This window comes from Physcomitrium patens, chromosome 17 (assembly GCF_059467195.1).
Source record: "Physcomitrium patens ecotype Gransden chromosome 17, ASM5946719v1, whole genome shotgun sequence".
Classification (NCBI taxonomy): Eukaryota; Viridiplantae; Streptophyta; class Bryopsida; order Funariales; family Funariaceae; genus Physcomitrium; species Physcomitrium patens.
Genome location: NC_143426.1, coordinates 7,236,603 through 7,249,577, shown reverse-complemented (window position 1 = coordinate 7,249,577; position 12,975 = coordinate 7,236,603). Strand labels below are relative to the sequence as shown.

The 12,975-nt window shown below is 38.3% G+C and overlaps 2 protein-coding genes across 11 annotated transcripts; both read left to right on the top strand.

Moving 5' to 3' along the window:
• The first annotated feature begins 1,678 nt into the window (after window positions 1–1,678).
• LOC112294082 (uncharacterized) lies at window positions 1,679–5,655 on the top strand. 7 transcript variants are annotated; one of them, XR_016497887.1, is made up of 8 exons: window positions 1,681–1,994; window positions 2,809–3,128; window positions 3,246–3,321; window positions 3,583–3,720; window positions 3,913–4,047; window positions 4,167–4,218; window positions 4,486–4,580; window positions 4,798–5,061. XR_016497887.1 is itself a non-coding variant. In XM_024544227.3 (8 exons), exons 1-8 carry the CDS (start codon window positions 1,734–1,736, stop codon window positions 4,830–4,832), a joined length of 1,113 nt encoding a protein of 370 aa, XP_024399995.1. In that variant the 5' UTR covers window positions 1,681–1,733; the 3' UTR covers window positions 4,833–5,655. The 7 variants fall into 7 exon arrangements, 5 of the variants coding, with proteins under 5 accessions (XP_024399997.1, XP_024399999.1, XP_024399995.1 ...); XR_016497886.1 differs by having other exon boundaries at window positions 4,793–5,061; XM_024544227.3 differs by having other exon boundaries at window positions 4,167–4,214; window positions 4,793–5,655.
• A 2,485-nt stretch (window positions 5,656–8,140) lies between these two features.
• LOC112294211 (uncharacterized) lies at window positions 8,141–12,039 on the top strand. 4 transcript variants are annotated; one of them, XM_090243664.1, is made up of 5 exons: window positions 8,141–8,164; window positions 9,556–10,096; window positions 10,398–10,641; window positions 10,847–10,911; window positions 11,349–12,039. In XM_090243664.1, exons 2-5 carry the CDS (start codon window positions 9,763–9,765, stop codon window positions 11,453–11,455), a joined length of 750 nt encoding a protein of 249 aa, XP_090099790.1. In that variant the 5' UTR covers window positions 8,141–8,164; window positions 9,556–9,762; the 3' UTR covers window positions 11,456–12,039. The 4 variants fall into 4 exon arrangements, with proteins under 4 accessions (XP_090099790.1, XP_024400230.1, XP_090099788.1 ...); XM_024544462.3 differs by lacking the exon at window positions 8,141–8,164 and adding an exon at window positions 8,205–8,372; XM_090243662.1 differs by lacking the exon at window positions 8,141–8,164 and adding an exon at window positions 8,207–8,457.
• Window positions 12,040–12,975: the final 936 nt, after the last annotated feature.

Genomic DNA, 12,975 nt, shown 5'->3' with positions numbered 1-12,975 from the left:
AGTTAGTTACCCCTTCACGCTGGATGAATGACCGCTACCCGATAGAATAATGGCGTGTGGATGATAAAACTTTTATGATTTGCAACGGATGTAATAGATGAAAAGGAGGGACTGACACGTGGCATAGTTTGGGTGGGTCGATCGTTTCTACGTGGTTTCAGGAGGATTTTGGGACCTGGTTGGCCCAAAGAAATTAGATTATAGAAATAAATAATTTTTTTATGATGTTGTATGACTTTTCAAAGGCTATGTGCAGTCTTTTATTAAGTTGTTTAATTTTGTTGCATGATCTTCTTATAAATATCAAACTTGTAAATTTGTGGTCCACATACATCTAGAACTTTGATTGTGGAAATTCTTGGTCAATAAGGTAATGCTCTATTTGTTTCTTTTGCATATATATATATATATATACGAGAATGTTAAATAGACCCATGTTTTTACTAAATAGACCCACTCTTGATGAAGAATATGATAACCATGATGAATGTGGTTGGTTTTTATTGGTTGCAGATCCAATAGTGGAGAAATGAATGTGGAGGTGATTTTTTACTTTTTATTTTTTATTTTTTTCATGATGGGTAGATTGATTTAGTAAAAACTTGGATCTATTTAACATTCCCATATATATACACACATATGGAAGGGATGTATGTATGAATATAGAGATGTATGAGAATTGGACAAAAAATCTTAAATCATATATACTATGTAGGTGAGTTTTGTATTATTTTAGAAATATGTATATTTGTATTTTTTTGAAATTCACATTTGATATCATATCCCACTTGGTGTTTAGATTTTTATAATTATCAAATTAATGAATCTCTTTCATAAAGTTGAATTAGCTAAATTCATATTGAAATTTACAGATCTTTTGAAAAATAATGCAAAAACAAATCTTAGATATTTTTACAACTCAATATATAATTAATTAAAAGTTCTTTATACATTTTTTTGTGTATTTCTATTTGTGTGCATGTTCTAAATTGAAATTTAAAATTTGTTTTTTTAAAAATAACACTCAAAGTTTGTCCTTTAAACCTTTAAAAGAAATGTTTAGAACTTTTTGAAATGTTTTGAGAGAGTACTTCAAATTTGGTTGGTTTGAAATACATTGCACAGTAAGTACTGCATTTCCTAAACTTGTACATTGTTTTGTTGATTGTTGATGTTTTGTATGAATATATACATACATGTTCTCTTTAATTGTTTTTTTTATTATTTTTTGTTTTATGGATGTGATATCAGGACAAACATTTGGAAGTTATCTTTTATTCATTTTGTAATTAATTGTGTGTAAAATCAAAGCTCAATTAACTTCAAGACATAGAAAGAAAGAGGAAAAAAAGACAGTATTGATGTTTCTTACTTATAGCATTAGAATGGATTCTTAATGTTGAAATGATAAGTTAGATATGTATAAATGTAAATATAGATTTATTGCTAAAATGAATAAAATTATATTGTCTTATTTTTACAACAGCTTAGCCTCTTCACCAATAATTGTATTTATAGTTCTAAAGGCCAAAAATGTACTTTTAAAAAAATTAAAATTAAACACATGAATCCATACACTTCTTTAGTTTTTTCAAAAAATTGGTCTCAAATTGTTCAAAATATGGAAACACCAACTTCTCAGTTGCACTAATATGCAACACCCTAACGGATACCATTCACTGGTTGTGTAAGTCTCGGTGGCCTGTTCGAATGTGAGCTTGAGCTTGAGCTTGATGAGGCATGACTTGAAGAGCCCCATTGTCGCTGCTGTGTCCGGCACATTGGCTGTGAACATTTTACCTTCAGGGATGAGATGCGGAGTTGAAACGGGCATGGTGAGGGACCAAGCAGGATCGGCGAGGAATGGCTCCGCTGTGGCGGTTTCCTCGTCGTCGTCCTCACACTGGGTTGATAATTTGGTCGCAGGCGGAACAGCATCTCTGTGTTCAAAGCTTGTGTTGCAGCCCCTTGACATTGCCAAAACGATTTTGCAGGTAATTGACTCAGTTGGAAATCTCGGTCTTAGAGCTGAACTGGTAGTTTTCTTCAGGCCCACACGGAAAACGATCCCTGAAATGGTTCAGACTTTTCAGAGTGAATTTTTGTACATTAGGGGTTTCCATTTTATGTCATTTATTCTTTTTTATTCTTTTGAATTGTTTTCAACGTTGAGTGTGATCACTGATGTCAATTGCTTATGAAGAATTGTTGAACAATTCAACATGTTTTGGTTTTGGTGCTTGAATTAGGTACCCTCGAAGACTCGCTGTTAGCTGACCTGCTTAGAAATGTCGACTCGTGTATGTAGATGTTGTCTCGCAATTTCAAAGCTAGTTTTCAACGTGAAGTTCATGAAATTAGGGTTTAGGGTTTAAGACTTTATCTCACAGGTTATGATTGAATATCCCATAATCAAACATGTGAAGGAATTTTCAAAGAATGCGTGCTATTGTGTTGTCTGACTGTACATGAGGTGCTCTTGTGCGTCCGTGTTGTAGGTTTTGTTTCCGTTCAGTATCGTAACTTCTAATTCTTTAGGTACATCACTTGGAGATTGTGAGACACTAAAATTGATACTTGCGTGTACTAGGTGATATTTCTGTTAAAATTCATATCAGGCTTAGAATTTTAACTTAACATGGTTGCTACTTGGAATTGTTTGGAATTTTTCACAGGAAGGGACTGCCGTGAATTTTAGCAGGTTATGGTTTTGGGTTAACACTTTGTCACGTTGATTCTGATTCTTGACCCTATAATTTACGAAAGAGTTATTTTGGAATTGAGTTTGTGACTGTGTTTGAGGGTCAGGCTTCTGCTGAAGTGAGAGGGAGTTACAGCAACTTAGCACAATGCCTGGCCGGTATTGTGCGAGACGGAGGCATCCCTAAATTGTACACAGGGTTCATTGCATCAGTTGCTGTTTCAGCTCCGTCATCGGCAGTCTTTGTGGCGTGTTATGAATGCTCCAAGAATGCCATTGAGAGGGCATCTTCTAGTTTCCCTGCCCCCTTTCAGACCTTGGAGGATTTTGTTCCTCTCTTGGCAGCTGCGGTTGGTAACGTAGCAGCAAGTGTAGTTAGAGTGCCACCGGAAGTGATTAAACAGCGAGTGCAGGCTGGGATCTACAGGTACGCCAACCATCTGAATGTTAGGCTGGCACTAAATGTCTGGATAAATGTTAATTTTGATGCTTGTGGTTTAACTTTTGCCTCATAAAAGTGAAAGTGTGAATGAAAATGTTTTAGGGATATATTTCAAGCTACTCGAGCAGTGTGGGCCACCGAAGGTCTGCCAGGTTTCTACTGCGGCTATTCCATGCAAGTAAATTGTCTGGTTATCCGTCTCTTAGAGTGATTGCGTAAGCAGTGCGTTAGGCTAGGGTCCTTTTCATAGACAATGTGGCCAGCTTAGTCTGGTAAATCCAAAATGCCTCCACGTTTGCCCGTGAGTACGCAGGGTTTCTGTTTATTATGATTCGAATTCGATGTAGTCTGTGATGACTTGTTTGGATTTCGTAGTAGGATACCTTTGTGATATGGAGGACAAAGGAAGTTTAAGTATTGATTACTTTTGCCGTTGCAGGTTGCCAGGGATATACCCTATTCAGCGCTGCAATTCATGACCTTTGAATACCTGAAGAAGCGATACTCACATAGAGAAAATCTCCACATGGATCAAAAAAATTCAAAACGACTTGTGCATGATCTCTGCATTGGTGCAGTATGTCCTATCACTATCGTCACTTCGTTTTCAGGTTTAGGGTTTAGGATCAGTCCAAGAGCTAGGAAATGTTGTATAGGTTGTGCTCTTGTCAATTACTTTAGCATGTAGAAGTTTATTAATAGCAGATCTTCAATTGTCAAGATTCTAAGAAGAAGGGGTGGTAAAAATGCACTTGGGTGAATGAACTAGTTAGCTGGAGCGGTGGCCTGTACCTTGACTACACCATTGGACGTTGCGAAGACTCGAGTGATGACTCAGAATCCATCAGATCCATTGGTCTACATGGGCTTGCAGGCTACTCTACAAAAGATATGGTTGGAGGAGGTAACTGGATTGCTTAGTAATGATTGTGTCTGCTGTGGAGTTGTAATATAATTATTTGGTACCTTCAATAATGTAATGTCTGAGAATGTCAGGGTTGTTTGTTTGTTGTTTGATCTCAGGGTATCGCTGGATTCGGTAGAGGGATGGTACCTCGCGTTCTGTACAAAGTTGGTATTCTTTCTTTCCTTTTGTTGTATTTTAGCCAGTTGTTGTAACTTAAGTTTCTTCAACAAAGTCAACTCATCAACCTATATTTCCTCGTCCCTACGTGGACAGACTTCACAACAGACAGAAAGTGGTAGAGAGCATGGTATTAACATGAAGGAAACTTCAAAATTCTGAAAACTTGAATACAAGTAGCAACGAGATTAGGCTGACTCTACTTGCATCATTGTCCAGCTGCCTGTCCTGAGAACCTAACTCATGGATTGGGAGCAGGTTCCAGCATCTGCAGTCTTCTTAGTGTGCTATGAAGCCATTAAGAGGTTTTTGGTCACTACCCGGAAAGTGCGTCCAATTCGACTTGCCAGCAGGTACACACCTAATTCTTGTTCCCTGTTGCTTGTATTTTGACTATTGCAGCTCATCATCAACATGGCCCTTCACATCAAAGCTTCGTAATAAAATACCATCAATAAACTATAGATGTTGAGTTGCCGCCTCTTGTGATGTTGCTCTACACATTTTGATTGTGACACTTCGTGTTGGATGTTGCTGTATAAACCACTCTCTGTACCGTGAGAAGAAAAGAATTAGGTGTGTACCGAGGTCCTCGAAGGGTTTGAGGATGTCGTATCAGCCGTGTGCTGGTGCCAGGGGATAAATCAGAGGACCTTTTCTGTAATTGTAATAGGGGAAGCGAGCGTGGGACATATGGTCACATCTGTTAGAATTGACCAGATGCTTTCTTCTTGGGTCAGAAATTCACCACTCTGGTTGCATGGGTTGGTCTACCATCCTTATTCAATCTTTCTGTCAATTCTGAGATCCTTCTTTATAGAAGGAGTTTTGTTATATCTTCTCTGGTTGAGCGTAGCAAACAGAAACAGTAGTCATTACATTCTAGGTCTTCAGATCTACCTTTGAAAGGATGCAGTATCCTCACGCGCTCCACCCAGATTTTAATGGTTAAGTTTCATCAATTCCTTGGATTAACATACTCACCAACTGAACTCGGGCTGGAGTTACAATTCATCACATTCAGACCCAAAATAGATTTTGAACAGCATAGAAGACTTGTAATTGTCGATAGATGTTGGGAGCCCGACTTAAAACACCCGTTGTAGAGCACCAAAGAAGATTTGTTCGAGGAAGATTCTAAATTGTCCAAGGTATCCTGTGTATTGGTTTAGCAAATTCCAATACTCTGATTAGGTTAGGGTGTCAACAAATTTTGTTCGGATGACAGCTCTAGTATCGACAAGCATATTATTCGTGCCATTTTTGATAGGCCTAATACCCCAGATGTTAAATATTGTAAACTAGATCAACTTCAATTCTGTTTCTTTTTCATTTTAGGTATTAGCAAGGGTCAGATCCATGTCAGACACGAGCCTTGCAATGTAAGAATGATAGTTCTAATTAAAGCACTCCTCAGATATTAAGTCTCATGTGGTCAAGAAGAAGGTATTTTTAGATGTGAATATGTGTAATAGTTGTTCATCTTAATCAAAAAATTGGGTAGGTCCAAATGTTTTTGGCATGTCCTCTTACATTGTTAGCTCAATGATGATGAGCCCAATTAAGGATGCAGTACGTCGAACTGGTTTTGTATGTATGAAATAAATTATCAAAAAGGTATAGCAAGCAGCTAGTGGAGAGCTGGGTCCAAACTTGAGATCTTATGTGTATCAAGAATCATCCATGTCATGCATACAAAACTCCAGCATCTACTGTCCTTTCGATATTATGAAACAAACATGCAACTCGGGATGCAACGGGTATTAGTCTGATTCATCTTGTGATCAAGGTTTGTTTGATAATAATATTCTAGCTGTCAACTATACACTCTATCCCACTGTAACTTGGAAGAGGAAGAAGGTTCCAAAACGTCCAGGCTTTGCCTCCCACAGTGGGTTTCAGGGTGTAGGGACTTTTAGCACATGAAAGCCACGACGGATCTGTTCAAAGTCAGCATTCCGAGGTACAACTCCAACCAATACTGTTCCGTCTCCACCTTCTCTCTCAATGCAAACGCGGATGCCCTGAAACCCACACCACGATCTGATCAAAGTTTCCTCAGAGCTGCCAAAGCTACGCTCAGTATGACGACTCACTCTTAGAGCTTCCAACCGATGACGACCGTTGAAAGCGAGAAAACTAGAAAACTAGCGTCGTATTTTGAAGCATCCTTGTACACGATAAAATTTCAGAGGAAGGCTCCAACACTGAAGCAGTGTACTTGGTCTTCCTCTCATTCTGGTACAAAGCTCAGGATGAGCTTGCTGAATCAGCTAAGTTGCAACCAAGTGGGGCACCCATTCGTACGTTTTCTTTTCCTTCTCTCAATAAGCCGGAGCTTTAGGGACCCATGTTATGCCATAGTTGGTGAAACTGCCGTTCCGTTGTCTCAAGCCGGACGCTCCAAGAGGACCACCAGGCACATTTTGCATTCAGTTCGCCAAAGCACGACCTAACCCTAGCTCCGAAAACACGTCAAAGTCCACCTCATGGATGAACAGATGTTTGGATTTGTATGTAGAGGAAAGTCGTCTACTTACATGTTGAGCCCTCTCTTTGTGTCTTTAATTGGCCTTTTAGTGCTTAAAGATCTATAAAATATATATTGTGGCTCCTTAAACATTTCTATATTTTTCATGATTTTTTAATATATATATATATATATATATATATATATATATAAATATTTGACAATGATTTTTGAAGATTGAAATGTTTTAAATAGGGGGACTTTGTACTAAGAGAGTAAGATGAGCATTCACAACTTAAAAAAAAAAAAAAAAAAAAAAAAAAATTGAAATTGAAATTCATCATTAAATTGGTCTTAAACGTAGAAAAATCAATCCTAGTAATTGAAGAAGAAAAGATGAAGCAGAATGTATTTTTATTACACATAATATAAATATTGTTGTCTCCTAAAGTTTTCGTTGGGCCTATGTTAGGAATATCTTATATTAATGTGACAAATTGAGAGGTCAAAAGTTTTAAATCCTTTGATTGGCTGAAATTGAGAAGTCTCACTAAGTTGACTTCATACTTAGAAAAATTAGTCCAAAAGCTCTAAGAGAAAAATATGAGGCAATGCTTTCTTTTCTACATAAATAATATTGTGCCCTAGAATTCCCCTTGGGCTCATTTTAAGAGGTAAAATTTAGAAAAAATTGAGGAGTAGTGTCAAAAGCTTTTAAAAATAACCAAGTAAAAAAAACCACTTCTAGGTATAAAGACCCCCCTAGATTTACATGGTCAAAATAGATTACCTTTCTTTCCATGGCTCTTCTACAGTTTCTTTTGACAATGGAAAATTAAAAAATTAAAACTGGACATTATCACAAAAAAATTAACTTAAAAATTTTCACCTCCTCACATCAAAAAATGTAAATAAATCTACAATTTTCTATAACAAGATTACAACAAAATGCCAACTTTTGCTTCAAGTGGCATTAACTAAATTCACAAACTTTGATTTTGGTTTCTATTATTTTTCACTTCACAAAAATAGAGTAATTGTTGAAACACCGTCATGGAAACATCTAGAATTGGATCATGCTTTGAGAAGACACGAATTCTACATTGGCAAGCATTTTCGAGATAGAGTTGGAGTTGGTGTGGCCGTCTACAGGGCACTCTGAAGCCCTACGACCGTGGTTCTCGACCTCCCTATAAAAAAGAGGAGAATTTGAAAGGTACTTTAGAGTTTTGGGGGAAAGGACCTACTCCCTTCATTAACAACACCCAGGGCCTACACTTTCCCCCATGACAAATATCTCTCACTCAGTACTGCCTGCACCCAACGAGACGCCGGTCACCAGGAACCAATGAAAACGAGCCCCTACCCACTCAGTCAGTACTGCCTCGCACCTACCCACTCAGTCGCCCGCTGCTTCGCCGGGTCAGTCCCCGACACTGTGACGTTGACGACAATCGCAGCTGCAGTGTAAGCCTCGATCGTCGTCTGCCTGGACTTAATGCTGCTGGCTGTTAAATTCTCCCTCTCGCTTGTTCGGTTTTGAGAAGCTGGAAGTCGCGTTTCATGTAGAATTCGCCTGAATTTGTAGAAATTCGGGCAAGTTGCTGAAACAGGAACTCAAGCTCTCTGAGAAATGATAGACTGAGCTTGGTTAAGCGGCAGATGGCAGTTGCTGGTACTGCGTCTCGAGGCTCTGTGGCTGTTGTTGGCATTGCAAAGTGATGGAGCTTAATCCTGAAAGGTTTTTATGAAGTTTTGAGGTGACTGTGTCATTGCATTTGCTGATTTTGTGGACTGAGGATAGAGTTTGAATTTGAGGATATGGTTATTACGTTCTTTTCTGTCGACTTGGGAGGCTTGTGGGCCGTCTGTGGAAATCCTTTTTTGTCATGGCGCCGCGGGGTAATTTTATGCGTTTCGCGTGTTTGAGCTGTCTGGTTGAGTTGTCTAAGTTGAATCCTAGACAGGGAGATTCCTAATCTGTATCAGTTGGCTATATGGTTCACATTCCATTGTTGAAAGACTTGGCAAATTTTGAAGTAATTCTGTGAGTCCAGAATTGGCGACAGGCATTTCATAAATATGAGTTTCTACACGCAACTATGCGTCGAATTTGTAGTTGATATGACACTCAAGTGGACTTGGTGCCTTATTTCTTGTGAAGTCTTTTTGAGGTTCCGTTGGAGGTTTTGAACGTTGATTGACCACATTGCATATATGTTCGAGTTTATGAAGGGAAGAACTTCTGTGGGGATTTAATGGGGTTTAGATATGTGATCAGAGTATTGGTTACTCGAGTACATTAGTAACTGTACCGAATAGATCAGGGTCTACCATGTTTCAATTGGATTTCCTTTTTTTTTAGTGATATTTGGTATAATTGGTTTTTTTAATGAGTTGGAACCCATTCTTAGCTTGAAGTTCTTGCTTCTGGATCTTAAGCACATCAGAGTAGGGATTTGATTGCTGCATTATGCAGCAGAAGAAAAAGTTTATTATTGAGTCCTTCCGGTGCGTTCATTTATTTCAAAATTTATTTACTGTTGAATGTGAAAGATATTACGTATCCACATAATTAGTATATTCTGAGTTGACATCATTGATCATCACGGATTTTTGTAGATTTCTGTGTGATTAATTCTCATAGCACAATTCATATACAGTTGACGTACGATTATGATAAGCGCTTAGATTTGTCTTTGTATTTTATTTTTCACAAAAAAATTGGATTGAGGTGAGCTAAATACTTCGTCTGTATAGATAATTCTTTTTCAAGATTTTTTCAAAATTTTATGCAACTTTTAGCTATGATCTTGTCTCTGTGTGACGTCCGCTTGGTTGTTGTTATGTCTTGACAGATGTGAGAATGAGATCGTGATTTCTTCTGTGGAGTGGGTTTTCTTATTATCGTGTGCAAGTAACTCCCCTGCTATGGATTTACATCCTAAAACGACTGGATCATGCCTATACGACTGGATTTTCCAATAGCTAATACCCTGTATTCTTTTACCAAGCCTTTCTCTGACAATACTCAATCTCGGAGTTAAGCCACAGGCTTGGTAAACATGGCACCGTGTGTGCATACATTGTGTTGCCAAGGCAGACCAAACTGGCAATTCGCTTGCGGACTCTCTCATTCTAAAACGATGTCTATCTCTAGTGCTACTACACCTATGTGTCGTCTCTCTGTTGAGGGGATCGCTGTCACTTCCAGGATGATTGCGACATATCCTTTAGTTGTTTGCTTCAGAGAAGATGATGCCCCATTTCCTGAGTATTTGGTGGAGAGGAATTGGAGTGATATGAGTGTGCGCACCAACTTGGAGATACAGTATAGCCCCTGGGCTATACAGATGATGAATGGGTTCGCGGAGGAGGCCAAGCAGAAAGAGAGCACTGGTAAGCTTCTGTTTTAGGTGTAGTTTTATTGAGAGATTGAGGTTGCATTTGATGAAGCATAACATCTTTCGCTTACCGGTGTTGTGAAACACTGTACTCTCCAAATCCATCTTGCCAACTCGCTGCAGATTGTTATCACACTCGTTGAAGGATTTCTATCCGTGAGCAAGTTCCCCTGCACGTCTGTTCGTTATCTTTTATAGCTTCTTCCACATCATTGGGAGAGAACATGTTTTTCGTGTTGTGCATCAATGTTTCTGTGAATCGCTTAGCTGTCCTTAATGTGATGTCATTTCTTCAGGTGGTCCTCCTGGTAATGGAAAAGGAGGTGACGACGGGGATGGCCACGGTGGAGGTGGCGGAGGGGACGACGATGCCGACGATCATATATTTCTCTTGCCAATGTTGACACTTGCCTTCGCAGCATTCCATTTAGGTTACTGTATTGCCATTTGGGTGAAGGATGATGGTTTGAACCTTGAGTTCATCCGAACAGGGCTTGGTCTTTTTTTCCTGTTGGCGGTTTCAGCGTTACGTCTCAATGTGTGAGTTCCACAATTCTCGAAAGTTTTGTCTGGTATTTCAGAAATTAATGCTTCGGGTTTTTTCTCGTATTATTTTTATTTACTTTTCTTCTACTTGTTTTTCTTCCTCTAAAAACGTTTCCTGTTTTATGTACAATTAAAAAAAATATATTTACTTTATATTTATTTATCATTTTGGTTTTGCTCATGGTGGTTATGGATGCAGAGAAACTGGCAAAGATGCCCACGTTCTTGGGATTGTATCATCCTTGGGTGTTATGGTCTGGACTGGTAAGAGTTTAAATTTATTGTAATCTCTCTAGTTGATCAGAATCCAGATATGTAAACAAATGTTTTCTTAACCAAATTCGCTTTTGTTTTGTTCACACCATTCGTTTGTTTCTTTTTAGTGATTCTAACCAAATTACCTCTTTACCTCTAGGAACAAATAAATTAAAAGTCACACTCAAAAGAATGGAGAAGAAATCACAATCATTTTAATACGATGTGTGTAGAGAGAATTTGAGCAGTAAACTACATCATGCTGAGTCTGTTTTTGACTTGAATCTCCAAAAGTGAATATTACTCAACCAGTCTAGTTCACACACCAGACTGCAAACCTGATCTTTCCATGGTAGCTTATTATTGAGATCGTCTTCCGGTTTTCTAGAAAACTCTCAGTTCAGTTTCTTCCTTGCGCATTACATGTTTATGTTATTTGTATCCAGGCGAACGCTGCCTAATAAAACGGGAGGGAAGCCTAGCAGGTGTTGTGGCCGTGTTTGCCGCATCCATGGCTGTAACATTCACTGTCGCCCTGTACCAAACGTTTTGAACTTGAACAATCAAAGCCATTCAACAAACCTGGCACATTACAGACACCCTCTAAATCTCCACGTTACGTCAGTGCATCACATCCGAATCATTTCCTGGAGTCTAATGCCATTGGAGATGCTATTTCTTTGTAGACTAAAAAACTTGTAAATACTGGAATGTATAGAGATATGTGCTGAGGAGCCGGCAGCATAGTAGTGGTATTTTTTTCCTAAAGATTACTAAAAAAATTGAAAGATAATTTCTGGAAGACCAGCCAAGTGTCTGGGTCTTAGAATAATGCACCAGGAGCTTTGAAGCTAGCTTGCACTAACGAGGGCGAGAACACCAGACACATTCGTTCCAACCGTATCCACTGGTGCACTCCGTAGTAGAGAGCACATTAACGGAAAGGAAGTCGAAGAAACGGAGACTCTCATCTCGGGTTCTAAATCCATATTACCCTCCATCCGAAGACAGCAGCATCAACGAGTGGTGGCGGGGATAACCCATTTGACAAACCTAAACAGAATTTGTGCCGGAACTTAACTGTCTCAATTGTGCAACGAATATCAATGCAATGAATGTTATAGTTTTCCCACCGCATCTTTCCTCCCCTGACCTGCCTCACCCGATGCACGCGTCAACTTCTAATCTCTTTTCGTCGTTTGCCTTCCTTCACTGTCATTATCTGTCATATCCACAAACTGAACAACCCATTTTTGCTGTTAAACTTATACAACTCCTTCCATCTCTGATAACCTAATTACCCTCGTTTAACTCCTGAAAGAAACTGGTGCACTAGACAACGTCCAATTCCTCAGAAAACTTGAGTGCTTGAGCTTCACCCACAGTCCGTTTGCAATTGTGAGCCAGAGTTATTCCCAACATTGACCTTTAAAATAAAGAGGTCAAAGTTTGTGATGCTTGTTTTTGTTTCCAGTAAGATTGTTGACAAGGGAGCTAAAGAAGTGAGAAAATTCTATGTTGCATTTGATCTCATACATCTCACATTGATAGAATTTTGAAAGGCAGGATCCTCAGTGTATGTTGGGAGCCTTTTGAAATAATGACTTTGAATGTTTCTAACGTCATCATTGGATTTATTGAGATTTTTCATAGTAAATTTTTAGATTGAATTAGTGTGGCATGGATAAATGATATGTTGGTAATTTTTTGAAAAAAAACTACATGTAGACTAATTTTATTATAATAAAAATTTAAAATGATATAGATTGGTTCATGCAAATGGTAGTTGGAGTAGAATTTGGGATCAAATCCTGCTTGGTTCAATTATATATTTTTAAAGTTTTATAAGCAGTTATGAATGCTGTTTTTTAATTTTTTTCTAAAGTACCAGTGTATGAAAACGTATTAATTTGGTTTTATCATTAATTACAATTATATTTTGCAAATCTTTCTAAAATTTTAATTTGTAGTTCTTAATTAGTCCACTTAGTGCATTTTCTTACTCTTCTAAGTCATCTTAGCACATACACAATACTCTAAGTACTTGGAAGTATTTTAAATTGTTACTTTCAT